Below are 24,937 nucleotides of genomic sequence, written 5' to 3' on the forward strand. Positions count from 1 at the left end.
CTTGATTTTTGGCTTAAAAGTACATAAAATTGTAGGATTTGGACTGCAATCTTTTAGAGTTTTACTAAAACAATTAGACTACTTGCACTCGTTTTCTATGAGCAATAGTCAACCCTCTTTTTACCTTTTAACCGTCTTTTATTTGTAATTTTTAAACCTTTTTCATTTCACGAGAGCGTTTTAACGAGCTACGGCTCCTAAGCTCTTCGTGTATAAATAAATTATGTCTATGTCTATGTCTAACTTGGCTGCCCCTCATTGACTTTTTGCTCATAGAAAACGCAGGCTTGAAGTCTTATTATTAAATATTACGTTATCTTATAAAAGTTCACTAGTTCCCGCCACCTTAATGATCCCACTTCCCAATCCCCTATTTACTCCTAAAGTCCCAAGCCCCAGTCCCACTCCACTGATGAGAAACCTTACCCTTAACGTACCTATAAGATGAATGAGCTTTTACAACTGAACAATCTCGAAAAGCCTGCCTTGCATCAGTTCCATTTGCATTCTGCCAGTTCCATACCCTCTTAACCCTTTCAAAGTACTCTTTAGCAACATCTAGAAATTCCTCTGCGGAAATGAATCTTTGGTGCGCTGTCGTAGACAGCTTGTCATAAACCAGGAGAACACATTCAGGAATGTCTTTAGAAAGCTCTGCTATGTCGACTTCTTGTTCAAGCCGTTTAGCAAACTCGATGTAACTTTCAAGTTGTTTAATACCACTCTTGTGAAGATAACCTAGAAACAATATAATAAAACAGTTCTTAAAGTGTTAGAACATAGACTTTTGCAATCTTGGTGTGTCAAAGAAAGGTGCTAAAATTATAAAGTTATCTATAGAAAAATAAGAAAAGTGTAAATTAAGTCACTGTTGAACTGATCCAAGTTTCATTAACATATACCGTAAAATTCCGGTTTTAAGCCCTCCCGCTTAAGCCCCCCTGGTTATAGGCCGATTTACCTGGAAACAAAAAAATACATCCGGTTATAAGCCCCCCTCTGCCGGATGACAGTACTGAGCAAATGTTGTAGACTACGAGCAGTCCCTATTTTTTTGCAGAGTCCGTCGAGCTTGAAGCAAAATTTTTTTCAAAGAGTCCGTCGAGCTTGAAACAAAAAAAGATGAATGCGCGGGGGGAGGAGGCGGGGCGAGGCGAGAAGCGAAAAAAAATATTTTTTCGCTTCTCGCCTCGCCCCCGTCTCCTCCCCCCGCGCGTAATTTTTTCGCTTCAAGCTCGACGGACTCTTCGAAAAAAATTCGCTTCAAGCTTGAAGGACTCTGCAAAAAAATAGGGACTGCTCGTAGTCTAAAATGTTGCTTTATTGCTGCTTTTTTAACTTAAAAATGTATTATGATTTATACTGCCGTGGCTTGTTTTGAAATGTTTTCTTTATTCCGGTTATAAGCCCTCCCGGTTATAAGCCCCTCATTTATAAGCCCACCCAAAACCTCTTATAAAGTTGTATAAGCCCAGGGCTCATAACCAGAATTTTATGGTATAATACAACTATAGGAGTAATGCCAGCCCCCTGATGTCAGGCACTTGCACTTTTGCTGCAGACAAAGGACCCAATGGGCCTGAAGTGTGAGCAACTAGTGATGGGTGCGAGGAGCACAAAGAGCAAGGGAACAATTAGGCAGGAGTACACATATTGCTAATTCACTTGATGGGATGCTAGCTCATTACAAAGAACCAACAATTTTGTATTAATGTTGTGGTTCAATTTTTTGTTGTTGTAATAATACACCTTTTATTTACATTTAACTCTGGGAGGAGGGAAGCCTGGGCCGAGTTTGGCAGAGTCTGCGCTGTAGAACTCTGTGTGTATGCTGTAGAACTCTGAACATGTGCTCGATCTAGCTTTGAAAATTTTCAAACCAGTTTGATTTTTGTTCTCCTTTGTCTGAGATTATGTTAAATTAAACCAGGACAAAGGAAACTAAAAATTTATCTGGTTTAAAAATTTCAAACCAAAGAAAAATTTGAACCACAACATATACCTTAACTTGTATGAGAGATGCACCATGAAAGTAACATTTCTGACCCAAGAACACAACACAAGTTAATTGGCCAAGGTTCAAACTCAATAACCTGTAGTCATTGCTTGGGAAAATGAGCCGTGCTCCTTCCAGGGATGGAGATGGCATTCAAGAGAACAGTAGAGACTGAATTGTAGATCAAACCAGCACCTCTGGGTACAGCATACTAGCCACTTAAAGTCACAGTGTTTCTCACAAAAAAATGTCATATTTACTGCATGGTTGATAATATGTTTTAGTAGAAACTCAGCTGTGTTCTATCGGAAATCCGCAAATCTGATTGGTTCTCCCACTGTTTTCTATTCGCCGATAGAAAACAGTCGCGCGCGCGTATCTCTTTAAGCGGTAAATTTTCTTGATTTTTGTCTTCAAAGTGCACAATATTGTAGGTTTTGGACTGCAATCCTTTAGAGTTTCTAGTAAAACAATTAGACTACTCGCCCTCGTTTTCTATGAGCGATAGTCAACTCGGCTGCGCCTCGTTGACTATTTGCTCGTAGAAAACTCGGGCTCGTAGTCTATATTGTTAAATAAATACAGGTATTAACTAACCTTCAATGTAATCCTGCCCAATCTTATGAGGAGACTGGTAACTTAAAAACTCGCTCACACCTTCCTTTTGCTTTGAAAGAATATTCCTCAGGCTACGATTCTCATTCTGAAATTTATTGAATGCTCTTTTTCGCTGAGACCGAGATGCCTTTGGAAAGGTCTTGTGAATTTGTTTCTGACTTCTCATACACCGTTTTAAAGCCACCTCATGGAATCGTCGCTTACTCTTGTGTTTCCATAGAGCTGCTTCCAGACCATCTGTCCAAGTATAGTAACGCTCTAGCCTAACCGCTGCTCCAGACTTGTTGCATTTGATTTGGTAATTAGTCAAGTCTTCCTCTGTAAGACCTTCAGTACATAGTAACATGTTAGAAAAGTACATTGTTAGTACAAAGTAAAAAATTGTAAGTACAAAAAGTATTGTTAACTGTAGATTTTTCATGCCTGACTGGTCTTGGCTGTCAACACAGTATGGCAGCACATTTCATTTTTTTTTTTTTTTTTGACGAGCAGCCCTAAATGAGTCCTTGATGGCTAAAATGTTGGTAGGACCCCAAGTGAGTGCAAAGTCTGTATTTTACACCCCTAAGAGAGACTAAGTGAGACAGTGAGCATCCCTGCCAATTTCATATGGAATTCTCCACCCCCGGAATCAGAGCTTGAATTGAGCTTTAAGAAAGGCTTAGACATACATGTCAGGGTCAGGGGTGGTGGTTATTAGACATAAATTGACAGGGAGGGGTAGGTGGTAATGAGTAGTTACAAACCCAGTCTGCACTGCTTAGGATAGGTTAATTATTGACTCCAGTTGAGATCACTTGCATATCTTAGTGTATCATGTTTGCATCCTCCTGTTATAACTTTTGCTCTGTTTGCTTGTTGAAAGATTCATTTACCCTCCCCCCCACTCCCAGGGGGCCTAATTATCTGATTGTAATCATTAAAGTTTATTGAGCCCAAACGTGTTCCCCTTTATTAGCGTCACTAACATTGCGAGATCGGTTTTGGTGAATAATTCAGAGTTTTGATTGTATGATCAAAACAACAACACAGTGTACATACTAGATGTACACTACAATATATATTATTGACCGTGCCAGGTTGGGCTGAAAAGGAAAATTTCAGCCCAGTGGATCACTCTGCAGGGAATTTGTTATACAGAAAAAAGTCGGTTACTCAAAATCTGAAATGGTCTTGAGCCAAAACAATTAATTTCACCCACAACCCTCTTATCCCTTTTCTGAGTAACTACTATCCATACCCCATGTTTTCTTTGTCCTTCCTGCTGGCAAATTGTAAAAGCCAGGGAGGGGTGGTTTAGTACTGAGAGCACTCCAGTAATACAACCAGTCTGGTAGGTAGCCACTGAAGGTGCTGTAATCTGTGTCTTCAAGTATAATACGTGATTTATACATCAACTGGTACAAGATGAAGAACGATGGAAATGAACCCTTCACAGTCAAGTCGGCATCAAAGTCAGTCTGAAATTGATTTGAAGAGAATCAATAATAATATTAGTTAATATTAATAATACTAATATTTAAAACAATACATTTATTAACCAACCACCAGGTGCTTGGCAATATGTATCAAGTACAGCAAAGTCTGAACAGAATGACTAAGGGATGATATTCTTCATATTCCCGTATGGCCCTGAGCAGGCTTGGTTAACAAGAGATTGAGGGCCATTCCATTTTCTATCCCCCCTCCCCCTGGTTGACAAGGTAAGTCAAAATTGACCCCCTAAAAAAAAAAATTCAAGTGCCAACATGATGCCCCCCTCACAAAAAGACCCAATATTTCTTAACCCCATCAGAAAAAAGGCAACTTTTCCCTTAACCCCTTCAGAAATATTTGAAAGATCAAAGAATGCCGACGGAGTTAACCCTCAGAAATGAATATCAAAACCACTTCAAAAAACTCATCACCAGGGGGGGGGGGGGGGTGGATGGATATAAAATTGAATGGCCCTCATTAGACCAAATTTGCAGGGTACTTTATATTATACAAAAAAATAAACATTTTGCGCAGAATTCTATGTTTAAAAAAAATCACAGCAGACTTGCAATAATGAAACATTACTGATTTCACTTTCCAACCTCACTCTTAATTTCAGGTGTAAATACATGTACAATACAGTAATCAAGAAATGCGGTCTTTCTCAGTTCAAACATAGATTGATCGAGCGTCTTGATTATATCGCCAGCTGATCTCTCTGCAAATTTAACAATTCCTGACAACGAGTCCATACCTAATTTGCCTCGTCACTTACGGATTCACTGTTCGTTTTTAAACGAACTGTGGGCCACATTTAAAGCTAGACTAGCGTGAGACTGTAAAAAGAGACTTCCTTCTTAACTGCGAGGTCTGTGAATGCTTGGTCTTATTCAGAGCATATCAATAACAAAAGGTAAACAAAAACAACACTTCAAAACAACAATCAAAGCGTATACGAAAACGAATCACTTACAAACTAAACAAGGACACATACAAAGTTTAAAACGGCGACAGATTGTACCAAAATAAATTTCTGTTTTTCAATTCGTTTAGAATTCTAAAAATGCGCAAGGAGGAAGAAAATCGGAACAGGAAGTTTCGCCCGTCGATATTAAAAACTCCACTGAACAGAGAAAGTTCGTGTGTTAAAGCATGCCCATGCAAATACTCTTATCCCACAAGAAAACGTCGTTAAATTTTCACAAAACGAAAGATGAAATACTAAATCTTTGCATTTACCATTTACGAGGGGTAGAATAAAGTATTTTCTTACAAGAAAGCCTATGCATGCAGATGGCCTGAATAATTTTTGGATCAAGAGCATTGATCACTAACCTTACAAAGCCGCTTCCAAAGCGAATTACAGTTCTGACACAAATCCCGCAAACGGCGATTACATTCGCTGACATTCAACAAAGACTTTGCAGGAAGGTACGACAGAATGATATAAAGAACCTCAGCGCTAAGACTACTCAACAGATCTTTAGCGAGGCAAGAACTGTGAAACGCTGCCATCTTGTTTACATTGACAGCCTCGGTTTCGCGGTTTCGTGGAGGTTTCGCGAGTCTGTGAAGTGTCTGGTCGTGTTCCCTCCTAACCAGGGTAGTGAGAGTATAATTTTTATGACTTTCGTTTATACAAAGCAAGAAATTATAAACTAAAAGAAAAATATTTTTCTTGCTTAAAAAAATTTAAGTTATTGCTTTATCATTGAAAGGTCAACGTGAAGCAATTTAGCTAGTTTTTATTTTGTTGCCCAATGGTTTTTCCTCCCCTCCCCCGAAAGTAGCCAACAGCGCTTCTAAGGTTGTTCGCCAAGATGGCGTCCATCCTGGATCAGTACATGCAGGCTTCTGCGGGCGAAAACTTGAATCCTTTTCTAGGACCAGACGTTACTGAACCGGTGAGTGGAATGCTAACTATTAACTCTTCTCTTAGAACTTGGAAGAAATGCTTGTAAGAGATCTTTGTCCTCGCTGACTTTTAATTCATTGACAACTATGTGCTATGGTCTGCCAACAGTGTACGTATACGTCTTCAGACCTTCATTTGATTCAGCTAAAGTTATTTTTTTCCTTTCTTTGCACTTTCGTGAATTATAAAACAAAACAAAACAGATCTCAACAGGATACATTGATGTTAGAAGCGAGGATGAAGTTCCCATATTTCGGCGGCAAAAGGTCAACTTTAGGTAAGCTTCTCGGTAGATGATCGAATGTCTTCTTGCAGTGTACATGCATAGTGCATACGTAAGCCTATCTAAACAAACGCTATGACAACTGCTTCTATGGAATGTTCCACAACCAACACCCACCCCTGCTTAACATTCCTCCTTTTCATCCCCTCCAATCCACCCAACTGAATTGTTGGCATTTGTGATTTGAATGGGGCCATTATTTGGCTTTCCTTACTTTTAAGGGACTCGCGCTATATAGGGAAAACAACTGTCTAAATGCACGCGCAAAACGGCGTAAACAAAAGTAGTTCTACGCTAGTGAAACAAATAAAAGCTAACCACAAGCTAACAAATAAAAGCTAACCGCAAGCAAACCGGAGTGGAACTAACCGCAAGCAAACCGGAGTGGAACTAACCGCAAGCAAACTGGAGTGGAACTAACCGCAAGCAAACTGAAGAACAAACGTGATGCGTTTTTACAATAAATTTGTCATTTTGAACGTACGTCGCGTACATCGCTATTTATACAGTTAATTGCGCCATTTTGCGCGTGCATTAGACAGTTGTTTTCCTATATAGCGCGAGTCCCTTAAAAGTAAGGAAAGCCCATTATTTTTACTCCGCCTTCCCACTGCTACTACTGATGACTACCTGCATGTACCAAGCAGAGAAGAATTCTTACCATTTGAATCACCAATTTGTGTCAGAACCCGGGGGGGGGGGGGGGTACTCCCATATGTGGCCTATATAGGTATGTGCCGCCTGATAGGGTATGGTTTTTGAGGTTCTCGGTCCTTCAATAGGGTATCATTTTTGCTCCTTTTGGCAATGTGTTTCTGGTGTGATCCTTAGATAGGGTACCTAAATTCTATTAGCTAAAATAAACGCCCAGCTAAATGAAAAAAAGATACCGTAAAGTTCCGTGTATAAGCCGCACCCGTAGATAAGCCGCACCCCCGATTTGGAAGCTCAAATTTTGGAAAAAAAAAATATACAGACCATAAATTTTGAAGTTCAAGTGAAGTTCTATTGGTAAACAATCAAGGGCAAACAAGCACGGTTTCGAAACACTGACACGGTGGTTGTTGCAATGTTTAATATAAATTAAGTTTTAAGAAAGCTAAATTTCACTTGTCATACCTTCTTTTTAGTTTGAGTTCACAATATCTTAAATTTGGATGCTCTCTTGATATCATTTTTTCGAGATTATCACTTCTAAGCACTCCTGAAACGCTTGTAATTCGTTCGAATCGTTCGCGAATGACGAATGCTTAGTAGCCAAGCTCTGAAATGTAGGAGTCTGGGCATTTAAAAAAAAAAAAAAACATGGCGGAATTTTCTTCGGAAGAAACCACCATCCTCGTACCCAGGGTCTTCGTTCCCTTTGACCCGCGGTCCGTTTCTTCAAGCCTGCGCAGAAGGGACGAAGACTCGAGGTACGAGAATGAAGAAACCACGTTTTTATTTCAAGATTCTTGGAAACTGCTACCCGCAACAGGATAAAAACTTCATGCAGAATAAGAGTTTGTTAATCCAGCAGATGTATTTGCTGTGAAGGTCAATAAAAAACCGAAGCGGTCGGCCATTTGCCTTGTGAGTATTTGCGTTTATCTTGGTGCCTTCTCGCACGCGGCGGAAAGACACGATTCGAATGACTGGCAGACTTCACTGCAAACAGCTTTGCAGAGGAACTAAAAGGTAGTGAACAACAACAAAGTTTTCAGGTTGTTATATGTTCATTCAATGACGTCTTGAGAAGTTTTTTATGAATATTAATTAGGCCTTTGAGAACTCCAACCAGAGATGTTTCCGTAGATAAGCCGCACCCCCGATTTTTGACTTGAATTTAGAGGAAAAAGGTGCGGCTTATACACGGAACTTTACGGTATCTTAAATCTGAATTTTCTGTTCAGGTATTAGAAAAGCGATTTTATAAAAATTTGTGTCTTGCCGTGCGCGGTTAGCCGTTATTTGGGTTGTCACGGAACAGGCGGTGTTGGACACGGCTCACGTGACATTTTTCGACCAATCATTTGTCACCTTGGTGGAAGCAATGGCGGACAATTTTGTCGCGGGATTTTGAGAAGGTCTCATCTTCTTCGTGCGATTCCGGCGAAACTTTAACGGTTGTTACGGATTATTGTATTGGAGCTGGAAGAATAATACCTAGGCCAGTCATCTGTCAAGTTTTAAATTGAGGGAAGCGATTTTTCTCTCAAAACTAGTCGATTGAAATCATGCCATATGGTAAAGGGTTGTTTGGCGCAAGCGTTCGACGTCGATGAACATTTGCTCATTTCTTGACAAACAAGGATCAGTACTGTAGATTATTTTTGCATAGAACTTAAGTTCGATAGTTGAACTTTAAGAAAAGTACGGTGGGCCCGGGCGGGCCCCGCCGTTTTAACAGTCAAATTTGGACTTGAAGTTGGGGTTTTTTCCTTGATATGTCACTCAGTTCTCTTCCATTTCGCGGCATTTTGCGGGAGATGATGGTGTGATTTATGTCGATGTTCTTACACGACAAGGGCTTAATTTGGTACTCCCGCTGATGTGTATTTATATTTTAATGTTCACTTGCCATTTTTGTTATTGTAGTGTTTATATCATCCTTTTGTTTGGCCGATATTCGGCATTTCGGAGCGATTGCCCAGCCACAAGCAGTTGAACTATAATGCTCCCGCAGTCGACGAATAATTATCCTTCGCTCAACATGCTTTATAAACGAGAAATACACATGTATTACACTTAACCTTCGCTCGACACGCTTTAGTAAGAACGAGAATCTGCATGTATTCCACTTATACTTCGCGCACCCGCTTTAAGAACGAAAAGTATACACGTATTCCACTTATCCTGAGTCGCGCAACATGCTTAAACAAAGAAAAATATGCATGTACTCCACTTATCCTTCGCGCAGCACGTTTTAAGAACGATAAATATATATGTGTTCCACTTATCCTTCGTGCAGCTCGCTCGAAGAACGAGAAATATGCATGTGTTCCACCTATCTATTCAAGAAGACGAATATTAAGTGTTTATATCATCATTCTGTTTCGCCGATACTCGGCATATTATATCAAAACGGCCGTTGGGCCCTCCAAGTAAAACAACCCGGCGAAAATCCATCAAAAACCACGACAGGGCGAACTGCGTTGGCCAGTAGTACATCGACGTACTTCATACATAACTCGACATTTCTGAAAAACAAAGCGCTAAAGATAAGTTCAATTTTAGCCCGTTTACTTCGATCACAAACGCGCTAGAATCGAATAATATTTCCAATAGTCGACGAACCGCGATGTTTCCTACCAAAATATGAGTTGTTCCGCCGTAAAATGTCGCCTTTATGAATCCAGCAATACGCATCTATGATCATCTATAGGTGCTACTAGGCTCGAGAAAGATTTGATATGGATTTCCTACGATATTTTTTTCAGCATTGGGATATCTTCGCACCGCGAGGAGATGTTTACAGATCGGCGATCAGACGATAATTAGTGCAATTGAAAATTTCTTCCGGCATGCTTTGTGAGTCGTGTCCAACACCGCCTGGTCACGGAACGCTTCTCCTCCCCTTGAATAGGGTGTCATTTTTCGGTTTTGGGCCTTAAAAAGGGTATCAATTTTCGCTTCTAGGTTTAAGAACCTTGGCGGCACACCCCTACCCGAAATTTATGGGAGTACACCCCCTCCCTCCCGGTGTCAGAACAACCAGACATATTTTTCCAATGCTTGCTGTGCACGTGACACTTATAGAGAAAGCAACCGACTCAAAGTTGCTGCAAAAAAAAAAAAATGACAAGCAAACAAAAACAAAAGTAATAGAAACGTTCTATTGCAGGAAAATGGGTAATTGTGAAGAACAGCTCCCTGTAACCAACTGTATATGTTGTGGTTTAAATTTATTTCTGGTTTTTCAAACCAGTTTGATTTTAATTTTCCTTTGTTTCAGATTATGATAATGAATATGAGGCCATGAAAAATAAAAAATAAACTGGTTTGAAAAATTTTAAACCAAAGATATATTTTACCACAACATTAGATAATTCCTTATGGCCTTATGTGATACTGTGGGAGGTGTAGTGGCCTAATGGTTAGTGCGCTGGACTCTGGATTGGGCGGTCTGGGTTGGAGCTTGGGCCATGGTTACTGTGTTGTGTTATTGGGCAAGACACTACTCTTATAATGCCTCTCTACCCAGGCGTGTAAATGGGGACAGGGAGAAGAAGAAATACCCCTCGTCGCTTCATGCTACTGAAACCATATAAGCTCCGGCCTAGTGGGCCACTAGGCTCCAACACAGACTTTACCTTTTTTTATGTGATACTAGTAACAAAAGGGATACAGTGGAACCTTGATATAAATTATGAAGGTTCAGACGACTGGCAAAATACGTTTACCTTAACAAGGTTTTGTGTATATCAGGGTTTTTAGTCCCATTTGTTTGACTGTTTTGATAATTTCAGAGCACTAGAGCAAATTAATTTGGATTTTTAAATTTTCTTTTCAGACCTCCAAGCACAATTGTTGATGTTGTGGTCTGCAATAATATGGTGGCCATAGCTCTGAGCAACAATGTTTTAATGAGACTAGACTTGTCAAATCCCAGTGAAATAGATCGTAAGTATGCTAAAGAAAACTGATCTGGTTATGGTGCCAAAAGTTAGTAAATAATCAATCCATTTATATTGTTTATTAATTTATCTGTGCTATATACTGGAGCTATGTTTGCAATCTGTTCACCTTCATCAGAGTACACTAAAGTTTGTTTTTCACCGGGGGGGGGGGGGTACTCCCATAAATTTCGGATAGGGGTGTGCCGCCAAGGTTCTTAAACCCTGACCCTATTTAAGGATAAAAAAGCGAACATTGATACCCTTTTTAAGGCCCAAAACTGAAAAATGACACTATTTAAGGGGAGAAGAAGACCCAAATAACGGCTAACCGCGCACGGCAAGACACAAATCTTAATAAAAACGCTTTTCTAATACCTGTGCAGAAAACTCAGTTTTAAGATATCTTTTTTTCGTTTAGCTGGGCGTTTATTTTAGCTAACAGAATTTAGGTACCCTATCTAAGGATCACACCGGGAATACATTGCCAAAAGGAGCAAAAATGATACCCTATTTAAGGACCGACAACCTCAAAAACCATACCCTATCGGGCGGCACATACCTATATAGGCCACATATGGGAGTACCCCCCCCCCCCGGGTTTTTTCATAACTCACACTTATCATGAACTCCTAGTTGCTTCATGCTACAGAAACTGGGATAAGCTCCTGCAGTGTGGGCTACTGATCCTGAGTGGAAGTGGCTTTTTTAATGTGGAGATCAGGCTAAAAGAGCTAAATAATTTAAGACAGAATCCACTAGGAAGTCAAGTAATATTTATTAAAGTTGGACAAAAATCAAGTACCAGAATAATTTAAATCCTATTGCGTTATTTCCTACCCTTAATAAAAGGTAAAGATGTAAGTAATTATCTGTGATAACACCAACAACAATTTCTTATAAGAGTCTGAGAAAATGAATTTCAAAGTTCACAAGGTATAGGCAAAATCTCATGTGTAGCCATTTTGTAAATTCGTCTAACTGAAGCGATTCAGTGGAATTGAGCGGAACTTCGAAATTTGTTTTCGATATATATATGATAATGCAAATGCGGCCTTACACTACTGAAGACCTGAAAAAAATTTTTTTTTGGGCTCTGAGCGGGAGTCGAACCCACGACCTTTGCGTTGCCAGTGCAATGCTCTACCACTGAGCTATCAAAGCCACATGAGAGCGGTCGTATATGGGTAATCCCTTTATGGTGGACATGATACTCGGCCCAAGTATATGTGAAATAAATGAATGTGTGTCCAGCAGTAGCAATGAAATATATATATGATAATGCAAATGCGGCCTTACACTACTGAAGACCTGAAAAAAATTTTTAGGCTCTGAGCGGGAGTCGAACCCACGACCTTTGCGTTGCCAGTGCAATGCTCTACCACTGAGCTATCAAAGCCACATGAGAGCGGTCGTATATGGGTAATCCCTTTATGGTGGACATGATACTCGGCCCAAGTATATGTGAAATAAATGAATGTGTGTCCAGCAGTAGCAATGAAATATATATATGATAATGCAAATGCGGCCTTACACTACTGAAGACCTGAAAAAAATTTTTTTTTGGGCTCTGAGCGGGAGTCGAACCCACGACCTTTGCGTTGCCAGTGCAATGCTCTACCACTGAGCTATCAAAGCCACATGAGAGCGGTCGTATATGGGTAATCCCTTTATGGTGGACATGATACTCGGCCCAAGTATATGTGAAATAAATGAATGTGTGTCCAGCAGTAGCAATGAAATATATATATGATAATGCAAATGCGGCCTTACACTACTGAAGACCTGAAAAAAATTTTTTTTTTTTTGGGCTCTGAGCGGGAGTCGAACCCACGACCTTTGCGTTGCCAGTGCAATGCTCTACCACTGAGCTATCAAAGCCACATGAGAGCGGTCGTATATGGGTAATCCCTTTATGGTGGACATGATACTCGGCCCAAGTATATGTGAAATAAATGAATGTGTGTCCAGCAGTAGCAATGAAATATATATATGATAATGCAAATGCGGCCTTACACTACTGAAGACCTGAAAAAAATGATGTTTGGTGTTGTTAGAAAAGATTTCTTTTGATAAGCTAGATATTTGAAGCAGTAACAAAAAAGTTTGCAATAAGGTGGAAATAATTCTGGTACAACAATTTCTTATCAGAGTCTAAGAAAATGATATTCAAAGTTCACAAGCTATGGGCAAAAGCTCGCATCTTTTAAGCGATTCATGGGAATTCAGTGGAACTTCGAAATTTGTTTTCGATGTTTGGTGTTGTTATAAAAGATTTCTTTCGATAAGATATTTGAAGCAGTAACACAAAAGCTTGCAATCAGTTGTAAATAGTTTTGGTACATAATTTTGTCCAATAACTACTCGAAGTCCGGGCGGATTTCCTCTTAACTTTTTTTGTGCAAGTGAACATTACAGTTGGCATTATCTCTTTTTGCACAGGTGTTGATATCACCAAACGAGTGGACGATTCCATCCATCGAATCTTCATGGACCCAACAGCTAGGCATCTTATTGTGTGCATGAAATCACAAGAATCCTTTTATTTAGCAAGGAATTCCAAGAAACCCAAACCGTTGGCAAAGATGAAGGTGCATTTCTGAAAGATCAGAAACTTGTGTCACACTCTTCTCTTTTGTTTTCCATTCATGAATAAATTATTAACAACTTTAGCTTTATCGTAATATTTATTGTTGTTTTACTGCAGGGACACCTTATAAATGCTATTGCATGGAATAAATCGAAACTGACAGAGAGTTCAACACAGACTATTCTCCTGGGAACAACCAAAGGTTTGTTTTGTGTCAGTCATTTTGTGTGTGAATGCTTCTTCCAAAACTTGTAAAATAACTATTGTAAATGCATTAAGAAACAAGAATTTTAATACTGGGTTTTGTTAATTTACATAAGGCATCTTGGTTACTTAATAATAATAATAATAATAATAATAATAATAATAATAATAATAATTATTTATTATTTATAATACTAATAATAATTCTTCTTGCGTATTTAAAATTCTCAATGCGCTTACAATTACATACATGTATGATTAAAAGGATAAAGGTAGAACGTTGATTAAATACAGAAATTCAGTACTAAGATAAAAAAAGAGTAAAAAAAGAATCCAACTAAAACATGCAATTATTATCATCTATGACTAGGTTAAAAACTATTACAAAAAGAAATGTTTCAAGGTTCTTTTTAAAAATTGCTATAGTCTCAGATTGCTTGATATAAAAAGGTTGCTCGTTCCAAAGTTTTGTGGCGTAAAAAGAAAAGGATCTTTGACCGTATGAACATGTTTCCACGACAGGAACTTGTAAGAGTAATTGGCCAGATGATCGAAGAGAACGAGCTGGTTTATAGGCGTTAAAAAGAGAAGTTAAGTATGTTGGTGAATGACCATCAAGGGCTTTGTAGGTTAACCGGTAGGATCTTAAATACAATAATAATCTTTCTGACGCTGTTGCAATTACATTTTTGGTGAATTTCAAGGCCTGATATTTGAAACAGAAGTGGAACCAGAAGAGAAGTTTTTTCAAGGTGGTCTGGAAAAATTTTGGAAACAGGTAAGCCCATTGTTCAATCACTGTACGATTTTAAAGCTTTTTTTGTTATAAATAGTTTTATAATTATAATAGTTGTAAATATTAAAATACAACTTGCACCCTTGGCTATTATTTGATTGTGAAGGTGCATTTATTTAGTCATTAGTAACTTAACAATGTAATTGGCGCTTCTCTTCATCCAGGTTTGTGCACTGTTCATTAAAGTAATTAATGTCAGGACAACTTCATAAAGATGACGGGGGAGGAAGGGGGGAAGGGGGTACATATGAGGGGCCTCTTTTTGGAACTCATTAAACAATGAGGCCCGCCTTGAAGAATCTTTGGCGGGTTCCAAAAGTTCATTAATAGAACATGGTTTATAAATCTGTTGTATCATATAGGGACTTTAATGATTTAGCGTAGTTTATTTATTTCTTAATTTATTGTTATTTTCATAAGACACGACCACATCAGCTATTATGCTGCAATATTTATCGTGTATAAATAAAAGCTATTATTATTATTATTATTATTATTATTATTATTATTATTATTACAAGTGAAACCGGTAAAAACAATATATAATTATATATTCCATAGAAAACAGGAAAATGTGAAAAGGTTAAAAAATAGATTAGTCTGAATAAATCTGCAGCTTACAGTACTTTTATAAGTAAATGCCTACATTGTGCAGTTCCAGAAAATTTGATACTCACCCCAAGGATGGTCAATGGAAATTCCGAAGGGGAGGGAGGGCGCAATAGCCCAAATTTTTAAAATAAAGTATGAAGCTAAACTGAAAGTTCCAGGGGGTCGGAAGGGTCCAATCTTGGGGAAGGTATGGATATTTTTGGAACCACACATTATAATTAAACTGCCATTAAGGTCTGGACACACTAGGCGACACGTCCCTGCAACACGCCGCGGCGACAGTCGCCTAGTGTGACATGCGACAAACTGTGTCGCTGCAACAGAATTTTGTCCCTGCGACGTGTTGCACGAATTCAAACTGGTTTGAGAGCGCGTCATGTATTTTCGCCATATTGAATATGGAAAACTAGTTTGCATTCCCACTCTTCCAAATTAGCTGTTTGTGCACCAAACAAACACCTTGTTGCAGCGACTTAGTTGTAAGCAGTACACATGGAGCGACTTGTCGCCGCGACCTGTCAAGTCGCATAAGTTGTCCCGACCTTTACACTATTGAAGACACTTAAGCCTGTGCTAGAGTAAATTTATGGTCTGCGATAATAATTTCGTAAATTCTCTGTAATTTCATTATTTTTATTGAAACAAAGGAGCAATTGTAGAATACCCCGCCATTATTCAACTGCTCCCGTGGTCCACAGTCCGCAGTGAAATTTTATTGTTAAGTTATATTTCACTCATAACGCAGTCCGCAGTCATGCAGTCCATTGATCAAAATTGGATTTAATTGTTACAATCGCTTGCCACCGAGGTCCACAGTCCCATAGTGTTTTATTTGAAAATAATACAAAGTCTGCTAATCGCCTGCCACCAGGGCCCGTAGTCCCATAGTCGATTCTAAGAAATGCTAGTAAATGTTATAATCGCCTGCTACCCCGGTCCGCAGTCCCGTAGTGGATTTAAGAACAGTAGATATCCTGAACACAATATAAAGGCTAACCGCAAGCAACCAAATCGCAGTCCGTAGTGTACCCAGAATTCTACATGTTAACAATATATAGTGTTGCCCTTACAAATTTAGATAGCTATCCGTGAACAGGCTAACCAAAGTGCATATTAGGCTAACCGAAATGAATAAGTAGGCCTCTTAAAACACAAAACATTCTGTCCCATATGTTCACTATGGGACTGCGGACCACGGTGGCAGACAAGAAATGCGTGACTACGCAGTGTCAGGCAATCTAAACACCAAACTTTTTGTGACGGACCGTGGACCGTGGACTGCGGTGACATTAAAATCAGTTCAGCATGAAATAATTTTTGATATTTGTATGGTGACTGCGGACTGCGGTGGCAGTCATTTCAGTTACGCAAAAAAGTGCCGGGGTAATCTACAATCATGCCAAAACAAAATAGTTTTGTCATGAAGCTAGAATGGTTTCAAAACTTACATGTAATAAAGTGTCAGTATTCACATGTAGCCTTATTGGGTTCTGGGATGTTCATATTACATATAAAATAGCTATAAATGTCACTAAAGTATATTCAGGTTTAAACTGGCAACATGTGGGAATCAATCATGTGACAATTTTATTACATTAACACAATGTGTATTTTTGAGTTCATTTTGACTAAGAGAAAGGTCATTGCACTCTTCAAGTCACCTGTAAATAGAAACAAAACAAACAAAAACTGTTTATTTTGATGAAATTGCTATTTTTCCAGCATGCAGACTGTATATTGAATGGCCTTTTTCAGTGTGTGAAAAAAAAAACTGACTGCTTTCATGTTGGGCTAGTGGATTCAATAATTTTTTCCACTTGCTAGATAGCCAAATGACATTTATGGATTTTTATTTGTTGTTGTTGATCTTTCCAGAGAAACATGGGACTTTGGGCAAGCATATAATGGTTTCACCTTGCACAGTCTACCTGGGTCAGGCCAGGAAGAAATCAATTTTCTTTGCACCCTTTCTTTCATTAATCATAATTTTGCAGAAAAAAATGTCAGTCTTCATCTGAATTTTTTACATTGCTAGCTGTAGTTTAAAATGCTACTGAAGGCCATCCAACAACTGAAAATACATGCCTTAAAAAATGTCAAACAGCTTTTTTATAACATAGGCAAATGTCTGGTCAAAAAGTAGATCTTTTAAAAATGTCTCAGGTAGTGAATGTGTGAAGAGAGGAGGATGGAAATTGCTGAGATTGGCTGAAGAGATCAATAACTGCCTGAACTTGTTATAATCCATAGTTTAACTCACCAGCAATTCAGAAAGTCCTCAGTTCAGAATTCTGTAAATCCTGTTTACAAATTAGACATTCTAATAATCCCACAAATTACCTGTATACAACAAAATGCAAAAGAAACGTCAATCTATGTCTGGCAATACAATACACATCATGGAAAGATAGAAATTTAAACTTCAGAAATGGTCTCATTTATTTCTTTGCGGCCGGAAATGACCACATGGTCAATATTTTGACAAACATTTCCTCACGTATAAATAATTAAAGGATGCGATTCTTATTAAATAGAAGTAGCTAAAACATTCAGATGACAAATATAAATAACAATTACATGCCTCGACGTTACTATGACACTATCGCCTCAAAATCTACAAGATCTTTTCGGCTTTAATTCCAGTGAGCTAAGACCAGCTTAGTTTTAGTACGATTCTATCTTTAGCACTTTATTATCTTCACATAACGCCGAAGACATGAGCTTAAGCCAGTCTTTAAAATGAAATTATAGTACAATGAGAAACGCTTACCTGAAGTGACCTCAGGTCTGACACTGTCTTAGACACTGTTAGAAATGTTTGTGCGAAAAGCTTCCACCGTTTCTCCTCATTCCATATTCTTCTCCAGTATCGGGAATACAAATAAAGGATATCGAATACCCTTTGTTTCGGGACTCGTGATCGCGTCAAGAAGAAAGAACATTGACAAAACTATCCTATAGAACTCGAAATTGCAAAATCAAAACACTAGATCGACGCCATTTTGAAAATGCGCCCGCAATACGGACCGCGGGGAATCCGCAAGCAGGGGGGACACAGCTTAAACTCTCCCCAAGCGCCACTCCTTTGTCTGAAAGAAATTACATTCAACCTCGCTCAAAGCAATTACAATGAAAAGAAACTGATCACGCTATAATAAAGAGCATACACTCAAGCCTTTGGCAAAATTTTCTTTTATTTCAAATGCAAATGGTCGTTGAGTAGGAAGCCAACAAACTTTTCAATTGTATTTTTTACTGCCGTACTTTTTCACGAAAAAGTAATAATGGCCATTTTTCAAAACACTATTTAAAAAACTACAACTTTGCTCAAAAAGATCCTAAGAGAAAGGTTCTAGTAAAGTTTTCAAGCGAATTTAAAAATGTGATCCGTTCTGGTCACGTGACCGATGACGTCATAACAATGAGATTAATTAAAAACTACTTCACATATAAGTATCTTCCAACATGTAATTTCTTGTTACCTCGCATTTAATGCAACGCCAGATACGCACTTGTACCCAGACTCCCATTTTTTGAAAATTGTGCATAGCTACCTTAACTTTGACATTTTGTTCGGTACCTGGGCAGTCCGAAATGCCTCACACCAATGTGCTTCAAACTGCAATGACTGCTTTTTTAGTAATAAACTATTTTTCGTCACAGTGAGCAAAAACGAACTTCTGAGCAAAGTCACGTGACTAATGACGTCATCAACCTACGACTTATACAATAAGTAGTTTATGGTAAGAGTTATTTCTATACGACGTACTACTCCTGCTGACTTCAAACTGACCAAGTTATTTGGCATTGACGATTTTTCAGTTGCAAAGGATTTTGGGAAGGTTTTTATTATAATTATATATTGTTTTTATAATTATTATGTCCTAATATGGAACACCATCCCATCCTTGGTCAGACACAACAAAATTGTGGTCAGACAGATTTTTATTCATCATTGCAGTAAAATGATTTACAATCAAAAAATTGTCCGGACATCATGTCCGACCAAATTTTGGTCAGTGGATGTCTGAAGACCAACTGTTATTTGCAGCCCTGCTCCTGCATTGTAGTTAGTCATGCTATAGATACAAGTATACTGGAGTTACTATATTTCATTAATTAAGCACCCCTCCTATGCCTCTGCCTAAATAAGCACCATACATTCACAAAATTTAAAATATAAACCCATCCAGCTATACTTAGAGGCAGTCAGAATAAATGTATCAAGTAAGGTGAGGTGTAATTACTTTAGGTCTCTTGCCAAATAAAATTTTGAGAATATCTGAAATTTGGAATAAGTTCCCCAGGTGCTTTAACAAGAAAATATAGCAAGTGCTTGCAGTTGCGGCGACTTGGTTTGTGTCGACTTTCACTAGAATGTATAGATACTGTAACAACAGAAGTTTCATTGTAATTTCAGCTGTACAGTGTAAACTCTAGTGGTGACCCAGAAGAGTCAATCTATGGAATCATGTTTGAGAAGTTCCCTGCAACTCCAAAATCTGATAGGAAATACTTCATCATGGTCTCAACACTGAGGTACAGCTAGTCAACTTAGATTAACATTTTGGCCAATTGAAGGTGTTCAAACCAGGATTAGTTTTATTCATGTAAATGTGCTAGATCACATTAATTTGATAAATTTTTCATGCACCCTTAATTTCCAGCAACTTCTTATGAGAATTTGGGGAGCAGGGGTGGCACAGTAGTGAGAGCGCTCGCCTCCCACTAATATGGCCCTGGTTCGATTCTGGCCTGGTACCGCATGTGGGTTTAGTTTGTTGTTTGTTCTTGTCCTTGCTCCGAGGGTTTTTCTCCAAATTCTCCAGTTTTCCTCCCTCCACAAAAACCAACCCTTCCAAATTGTAATTCGATCTGGAATCAGTGGGATCAAGAAGAGCCACTTAGTTGAAGATCTCACTGTAAATTCCCATTAATATAATTAGAATCACTAGAATCACTATAATATGTGTTAGACTGTGTTTTCTTAATATACAGAAATGTATTTGAATAAAAACAATTATTTTATGTCCATTATAACCTTGCAGTCTGTTTAGATAGAAGAAACGTAAGTCTCAAAATCATAAATTAAAGTAAAACATCAGTAGTCAACTAAAGTTTTTAGTATTGGTATAATTTTACAAATTTTATCTGTTTTTTTTTTTTTCAACAGTCGCATGTATCAGTTTATTGGTGATGCATCAGGCACAGATTCGCTGGATTTTCAGCCATTGTTTGCTGATTTTGAAAATAATCCAGGTACTGCTTCGAATTTAAAGCACATGATTATCCATTCTGTATTAACCAATCTGTCTTCTCAAAACCTTCTCCTACTACTCTTCTTTCTATCTCTGATGTGTGTTCTACTATTTATCTACTCTTCCCACTTTTCCTTCCTTCCTTTCCTTCTTGATTCATCTCGCATTTCATCCTTCCTTTCCTATTTCTCTTACTTCTCTAGACTCTCTCCCTCCTTTGGTTCATTCTCTCTTTGTCTTTCTTGCCAGCCTTCCTTTCTTCGTTTTGTCCATCAATCTGCCCATTTTTCTTCCCTTCCTCCTTTTCTCCTCCTTCCTTCCCAGGTTCAATCCACCTATAATTCCTAGCTAGCACTCGAAAAGGCTTAAAACGGTTATAAAAACTTACAGAAAAACTTAAAAAGCTCTAAGCCGCCATCTTTTTCTGTACGGTGGATTCCTTCCCTCTCTATCTTCTGTCCTTTTATCTTTCCAAATGTTCTACCTTCATTTGAACTTTATTTCAATACTTTTTTCTTTTTTATTATTATTTGTCCATTCCCTCCTCACTCTTTCCTCGATCCCTTCTAACTATTGTTGTTTTTGGACTTTCTGTCATGTGTTGGAACTCAGCTTGTCTGATGTGTGATTTTCACTGTTATGTTATTATTTTTGCTGTGTCAGCACCTTTCCTTCAGATGCCAGGACCTTTGGATTCTAGTGAGTTAGCGTTATTTTACCCTAAAGTCAGAGGACTACCAAGATCTTTTGCATGGCTTACAGGTCTGTCTTAAAAAAATAACTAGTAAATATATTGAGTACCTTATTTGATTGAGCGCCCTGGGCCCATATTAAATTAATGGACCTTTAGAGTGGGTGCTTATTTTAGGTGGGCGCTTATTTGAGGCTGGGCGCCTTTAAATTTTTGCCATTTCTCTCAAGTAGAAAGTTTATTTTACAGCACTGAAAAACAATGAATTATAATAAAATGTGAAGATGTACCAATTAGCAAAATTTTAACTGTTCATTTCAAGTGTCTGTAAAATACTAAGAAGAGTCGGTCTTCGGGGAAGTCTCTTTAGTAGTACTAAGTCAATTTTAATCTCAATTTCAATAATAATCAAAGTACTCCTCTCGTGCACTTCAGCATTTTTTGAAGGGGGTTGTGGAGTGAGCGCTTATTCGAAGTTGGGCACTTAATCGAATAAATACGGTAGTTGAGAAAGATCTATATTTAGTCAGGGATACAAGCTTCTAAATGAAAAAAGTCATTGTGAGCCTTTGACCCTCTGTGCACCATAACTAGATAATTAAATATGACAAATGCCTCACATGCTTCTGGAATTACAGCTGTACATGTAGTTTTGTAATGAGTAAGAATGTGTGGAAAGAAACATGCTGGAAGAATTTGCAACCTTTTTTCAAAGTAGTTTGTATTGTTGATGGCTTTACCAAGGCTGATTTTTATATTTATGCTGCATTCTTGCTTCAGATGATGTTCTGTGCTAACATTTCAGGGATATAACATGTAATAGACTAGCATATGGATAGTATAGAGAAACTTATACAGAAACTTATTCATTACTGCCATTAACACGATGAACCACTGTCCACTTGTCTTTTTTACACAACAGCTAAACTACATTTTTTTCTAAATTTTTCAGTTACCCATTAATCATTCAGACTGGTGTACACTGATTTATGTGTATCTCTTTATTTTCTAGGAAGTGGTGTTTACTTTGGCCAACTGGATTTTAATCTTCAAGAGTCTTGTGATAACATCACATCAGAAACCAAATTATTACAGTATCCTTAAAAAACTCATTAATAATTCATAAAGAAAATACAAAAGAAATTAATGTTTAATGAGTGTCTTTATATCTGATAAAGACACGGCTTAACTTTAGGTCCAATTTTCTAGACCAAAATAACCCCAAATCTAAATATTGTTAATAAATTCGCAGTTCATGTTTTATCAAGTCTAAAACACTCGGCTGCGCCTCGTGTTTTAAACTTGATAAAACACTGCTACTCATTTATTAAACATTACTTAAACAATTTCCCTCAGTGATTAAAAAAACTTTGTAATATTGTTTAAGCTCGCATGTGAACATTGTCATTCTTTGGTACAATCGGTTGCCAATGACCATGTTGTAATTCATAATTTATTTATTTACTTATTAGTTGATTAATTGAATGTTAATTAATTTCTAATAACAAAAGATTTCGAATTTAAGCATTAAAAAAGAAAGTTGAGTGATAAAATTGCATTTAATGTTTTGATGACTTCATGTCGTCATTGTTTTTTTTTTTTTGAAGTTTTAACAACGTTCGGTTGTAATATCTAGGATTTTTTTTTTAATCTGACTCTAATTTTTTATTTTTATTTATCTGGCTACTTTGGTCGCATCAAATGTTACTGCTATCTGACAGCTTCTGTATAATCCAGTGTTAAATTGAGGCCTACAACTATAAAATTGCACAGACTGATCCAACTCAATCTCCAAGAAAACATATTAGGTAGTGCTGATTAGTGCAAATTTTTCTTAACTGTTGCACAAGATACAAGCTGGCTGCAGAAGGAAAGGAGACAGTCCCTCCTCTGTCTGTTGGCCTGACTGGTTTCCATTCTCTTATGCTGTATAAGAACAAGTGAGTTGATTGGCATGAAATTATAAGGTTCAGTTGAAGAACCAGGTCTTTTCTAAAAAGGACCTCAGCTTGAGCCCAAATTTCTGTAGGTCTCACAGAACTAATCTCACAGAACTAAAAAATGTTTCTCAATTTCCTCTTGTATTGGTTTACGGTTGAGGTAATTCCAATAGGAATTTACTAGATAGTCACAGTATATAAAACAAACCCTCCTAGCAAGGCTCTTAGCCAGGTGGGAGTCCAGGAGTCCTATGGGCGACCACTTTTCAGAGAAAATTAATATAAATCAAACTGTATACAGAGGGTTTTTTTAGCAAATTTGGAACTCTTTAGATACCTTTGCACTCATAACTGCAGAAAAACACTTTGCATGCTCCTCAGGCCCTCCTATGGGGACAGTCAGGCCCTATAAAAATTTCGGACTCCCACTTTTTAAATCCTGGCTGAAAGCCTGAACCCTTCACTATGCATTAATTATATAATGGAGAGGTCCACATCTATTTTACATGTCATAGCATGAAGTGACTTGGAATACTCAACTGGCCCCCATTTTAATACTGACTGCTACTCTCCCCTGGATTGGATGCTAATCTATCACAGATCACCATCCATTATTTTTTTATGCTGACGTTACATTAATGATTATGACAGTGCCAGTTTATTGTATACTTCTGGTTTGAGAGTGACACAACGAGAGTAAAGTGACTTGCTCAAGATCTCTTTAACTCAGTGCCCTTGGCCTACATTTGAATCTGGACCTTTCGATCATGAGTCCAATGCATGAGGTCATTAGACCACTGCCAGAATCCTCCACAACAATTCCAGTTGACATTGTTTATTAAAGTTGATGTTCATTTCTGTTTACAGATTTGAAGCAGTGTCACTTCTGAGTGAACAAGTTGTGTTTGAAGATCTACTCCCACCTCGGGTCAGTATCATTTTCACATTTACCTGCAGATCTTTACTGTCAGGCACAGTCAAATACATTATGAAAATAGTAAATTTTGAGCTCGACATGGCTGATCCCAGCAGTAGGCAGGACACATGTCACATATCAACCTAGTAAATGGCCCAGCTCACCACGAGTTGTGCGTAGCTCAGTTGGTTTGAGCCCCCATGCGGTATGTATCTGGGAGGTCACGGGTTCAATTCCCATGATCGTGTCATTGTTGAAAACTGCATCTTTATTATTATAATAATATTGTAGTTTTATTGCAAAGCTTTGAAATTATTACATATACATGTGAAGCTTAGGTAGCAGTGATCATATTATCTGCAAGCTCAAAATGACATTGTTGTCTTTGCAAGCCACCAGCAGGAAGCTCAAGGCAACATACTGGACATTATATAGTTTAATAGTTATGTCTTGCTTTTTTAGTATGGTGCAATGAGGGGTCTATGCATTGATATTGTAAAGAAAACGGTGTGGATATTCTCTGATTCTGCTATTTTCCAGTACCATGTTACAAGAGAAAGCAGGTACATCTAACTGGAAACATTAGTTAAGTTATTTTTTTATTTATTTTTTTTACTATCAAAAAAAAATGAAGGAAAGGTAAAAATTGCCTTAACGTAGCATAACCAAGCTATCTAGAGCCATCTATACAGAGGACTGCATATATGCTAAGCTTGACAATTATTTTGATCAAGGATTATTAATCCATCATTCTTTTGCATCTTGTTGCTTACAGGGATGTTTGGAGAATGTACCTTGAAAGAGGAGAATTTGAATTAGCCAAAGAGTATTGTAAGGTAAAGTAAAAAAAAAAAAAACATGTCAAAATAATGTAAAGTAGATCTTTCATTTGGAGCTGGCAATGCAGCCAATAATCAGTTTTGGTGCCAGAAAAGTAGTTTTTCTCATTTCAGGTAATTTATTAATTTTATTCTTGAGACCCAGGTGAAGCATGGCAGAATTAATTCCTATAATTATTCAAATTTTGTCAGTTGTGTTTTGTGCAAG

General features: G+C 37.9%; 2 protein-coding genes and 1 long non-coding RNA gene across 3 annotated transcripts in view; 1 reads left to right on the plus strand and 2 right to left on the minus strand.

The window, feature by feature from the left end:
- Positions 1–5,634, minus strand: part of LOC144647764 (uncharacterized) — a 7,844-nt gene extending 2,210 nt beyond the window's left edge. The window contains exons 1-4 of the mRNA XM_078507450.1: positions 5,426–5,634; positions 3,855–4,074; positions 2,594–2,941; positions 438–738 (exon numbers count right to left, since the gene is read on the minus strand). Of these exons, the coding sequence (XP_078363576.1) occupies positions 438–738; positions 2,594–2,941; positions 3,855–4,074; positions 5,426–5,605 (1,049 nt within the window). The 5' untranslated portion in view covers positions 5,606–5,634. The remainder of the gene's footprint in view (positions 1–437; positions 739–2,593; positions 2,942–3,854; positions 4,075–5,425) is intronic.
- Positions 5,635–5,898: 264 nt separating this feature from the next.
- The window catches only part of LOC144650978 (vacuolar protein sorting-associated protein 18 homolog), a 29,780-nt gene continuing 10,741 nt past the window's right edge, over positions 5,899–24,937 (plus strand). The window contains exons 1-14 of the mRNA XM_078510827.1: positions 5,899–5,994; positions 6,209–6,282; positions 10,781–10,890; positions 13,326–13,474; positions 13,591–13,675; positions 14,382–14,455; positions 19,506–19,624; positions 20,259–20,344; positions 21,007–21,105; positions 22,047–22,128; positions 22,885–22,974; positions 23,842–23,902; positions 24,353–24,453; positions 24,666–24,726. Coding sequence (XP_078366953.1) covers positions 5,911–5,994; positions 6,209–6,282; positions 10,781–10,890; positions 13,326–13,474; positions 13,591–13,675; positions 14,382–14,455; positions 19,506–19,624; positions 20,259–20,344; positions 21,007–21,105; positions 22,047–22,128; positions 22,885–22,974; positions 23,842–23,902; positions 24,353–24,453; positions 24,666–24,726 — 1,275 coding nt within the window. The 5' untranslated portion in view covers positions 5,899–5,910. The remainder of the gene's footprint in view (positions 5,995–6,208; positions 6,283–10,780; positions 10,891–13,325; positions 13,475–13,590; positions 13,676–14,381; positions 14,456–19,505; positions 19,625–20,258; positions 20,345–21,006; positions 21,106–22,046; positions 22,129–22,884; positions 22,975–23,841; positions 23,903–24,352; positions 24,454–24,665; positions 24,727–24,937) is intronic.
- Positions 16,650–18,160, minus strand: LOC144647828 (uncharacterized). The gene is made up of 3 exons (XR_013569633.1): positions 17,856–18,160; positions 17,346–17,425; positions 16,650–16,746 (listed from the first exon to the last, which is right to left on the minus strand). It is a non-coding gene; the product is annotated as an uncharacterized LOC144647828 (long non-coding RNA).

Source organism: Oculina patagonica, chromosome 4 (assembly GCF_052425735.1).
Source record: "Oculina patagonica isolate OP01 chromosome 4, crgOcupat, whole genome shotgun sequence".
Lineage (NCBI taxonomy): Eukaryota > Metazoa > Cnidaria > Anthozoa > Scleractinia > Oculinidae > Oculina > Oculina patagonica.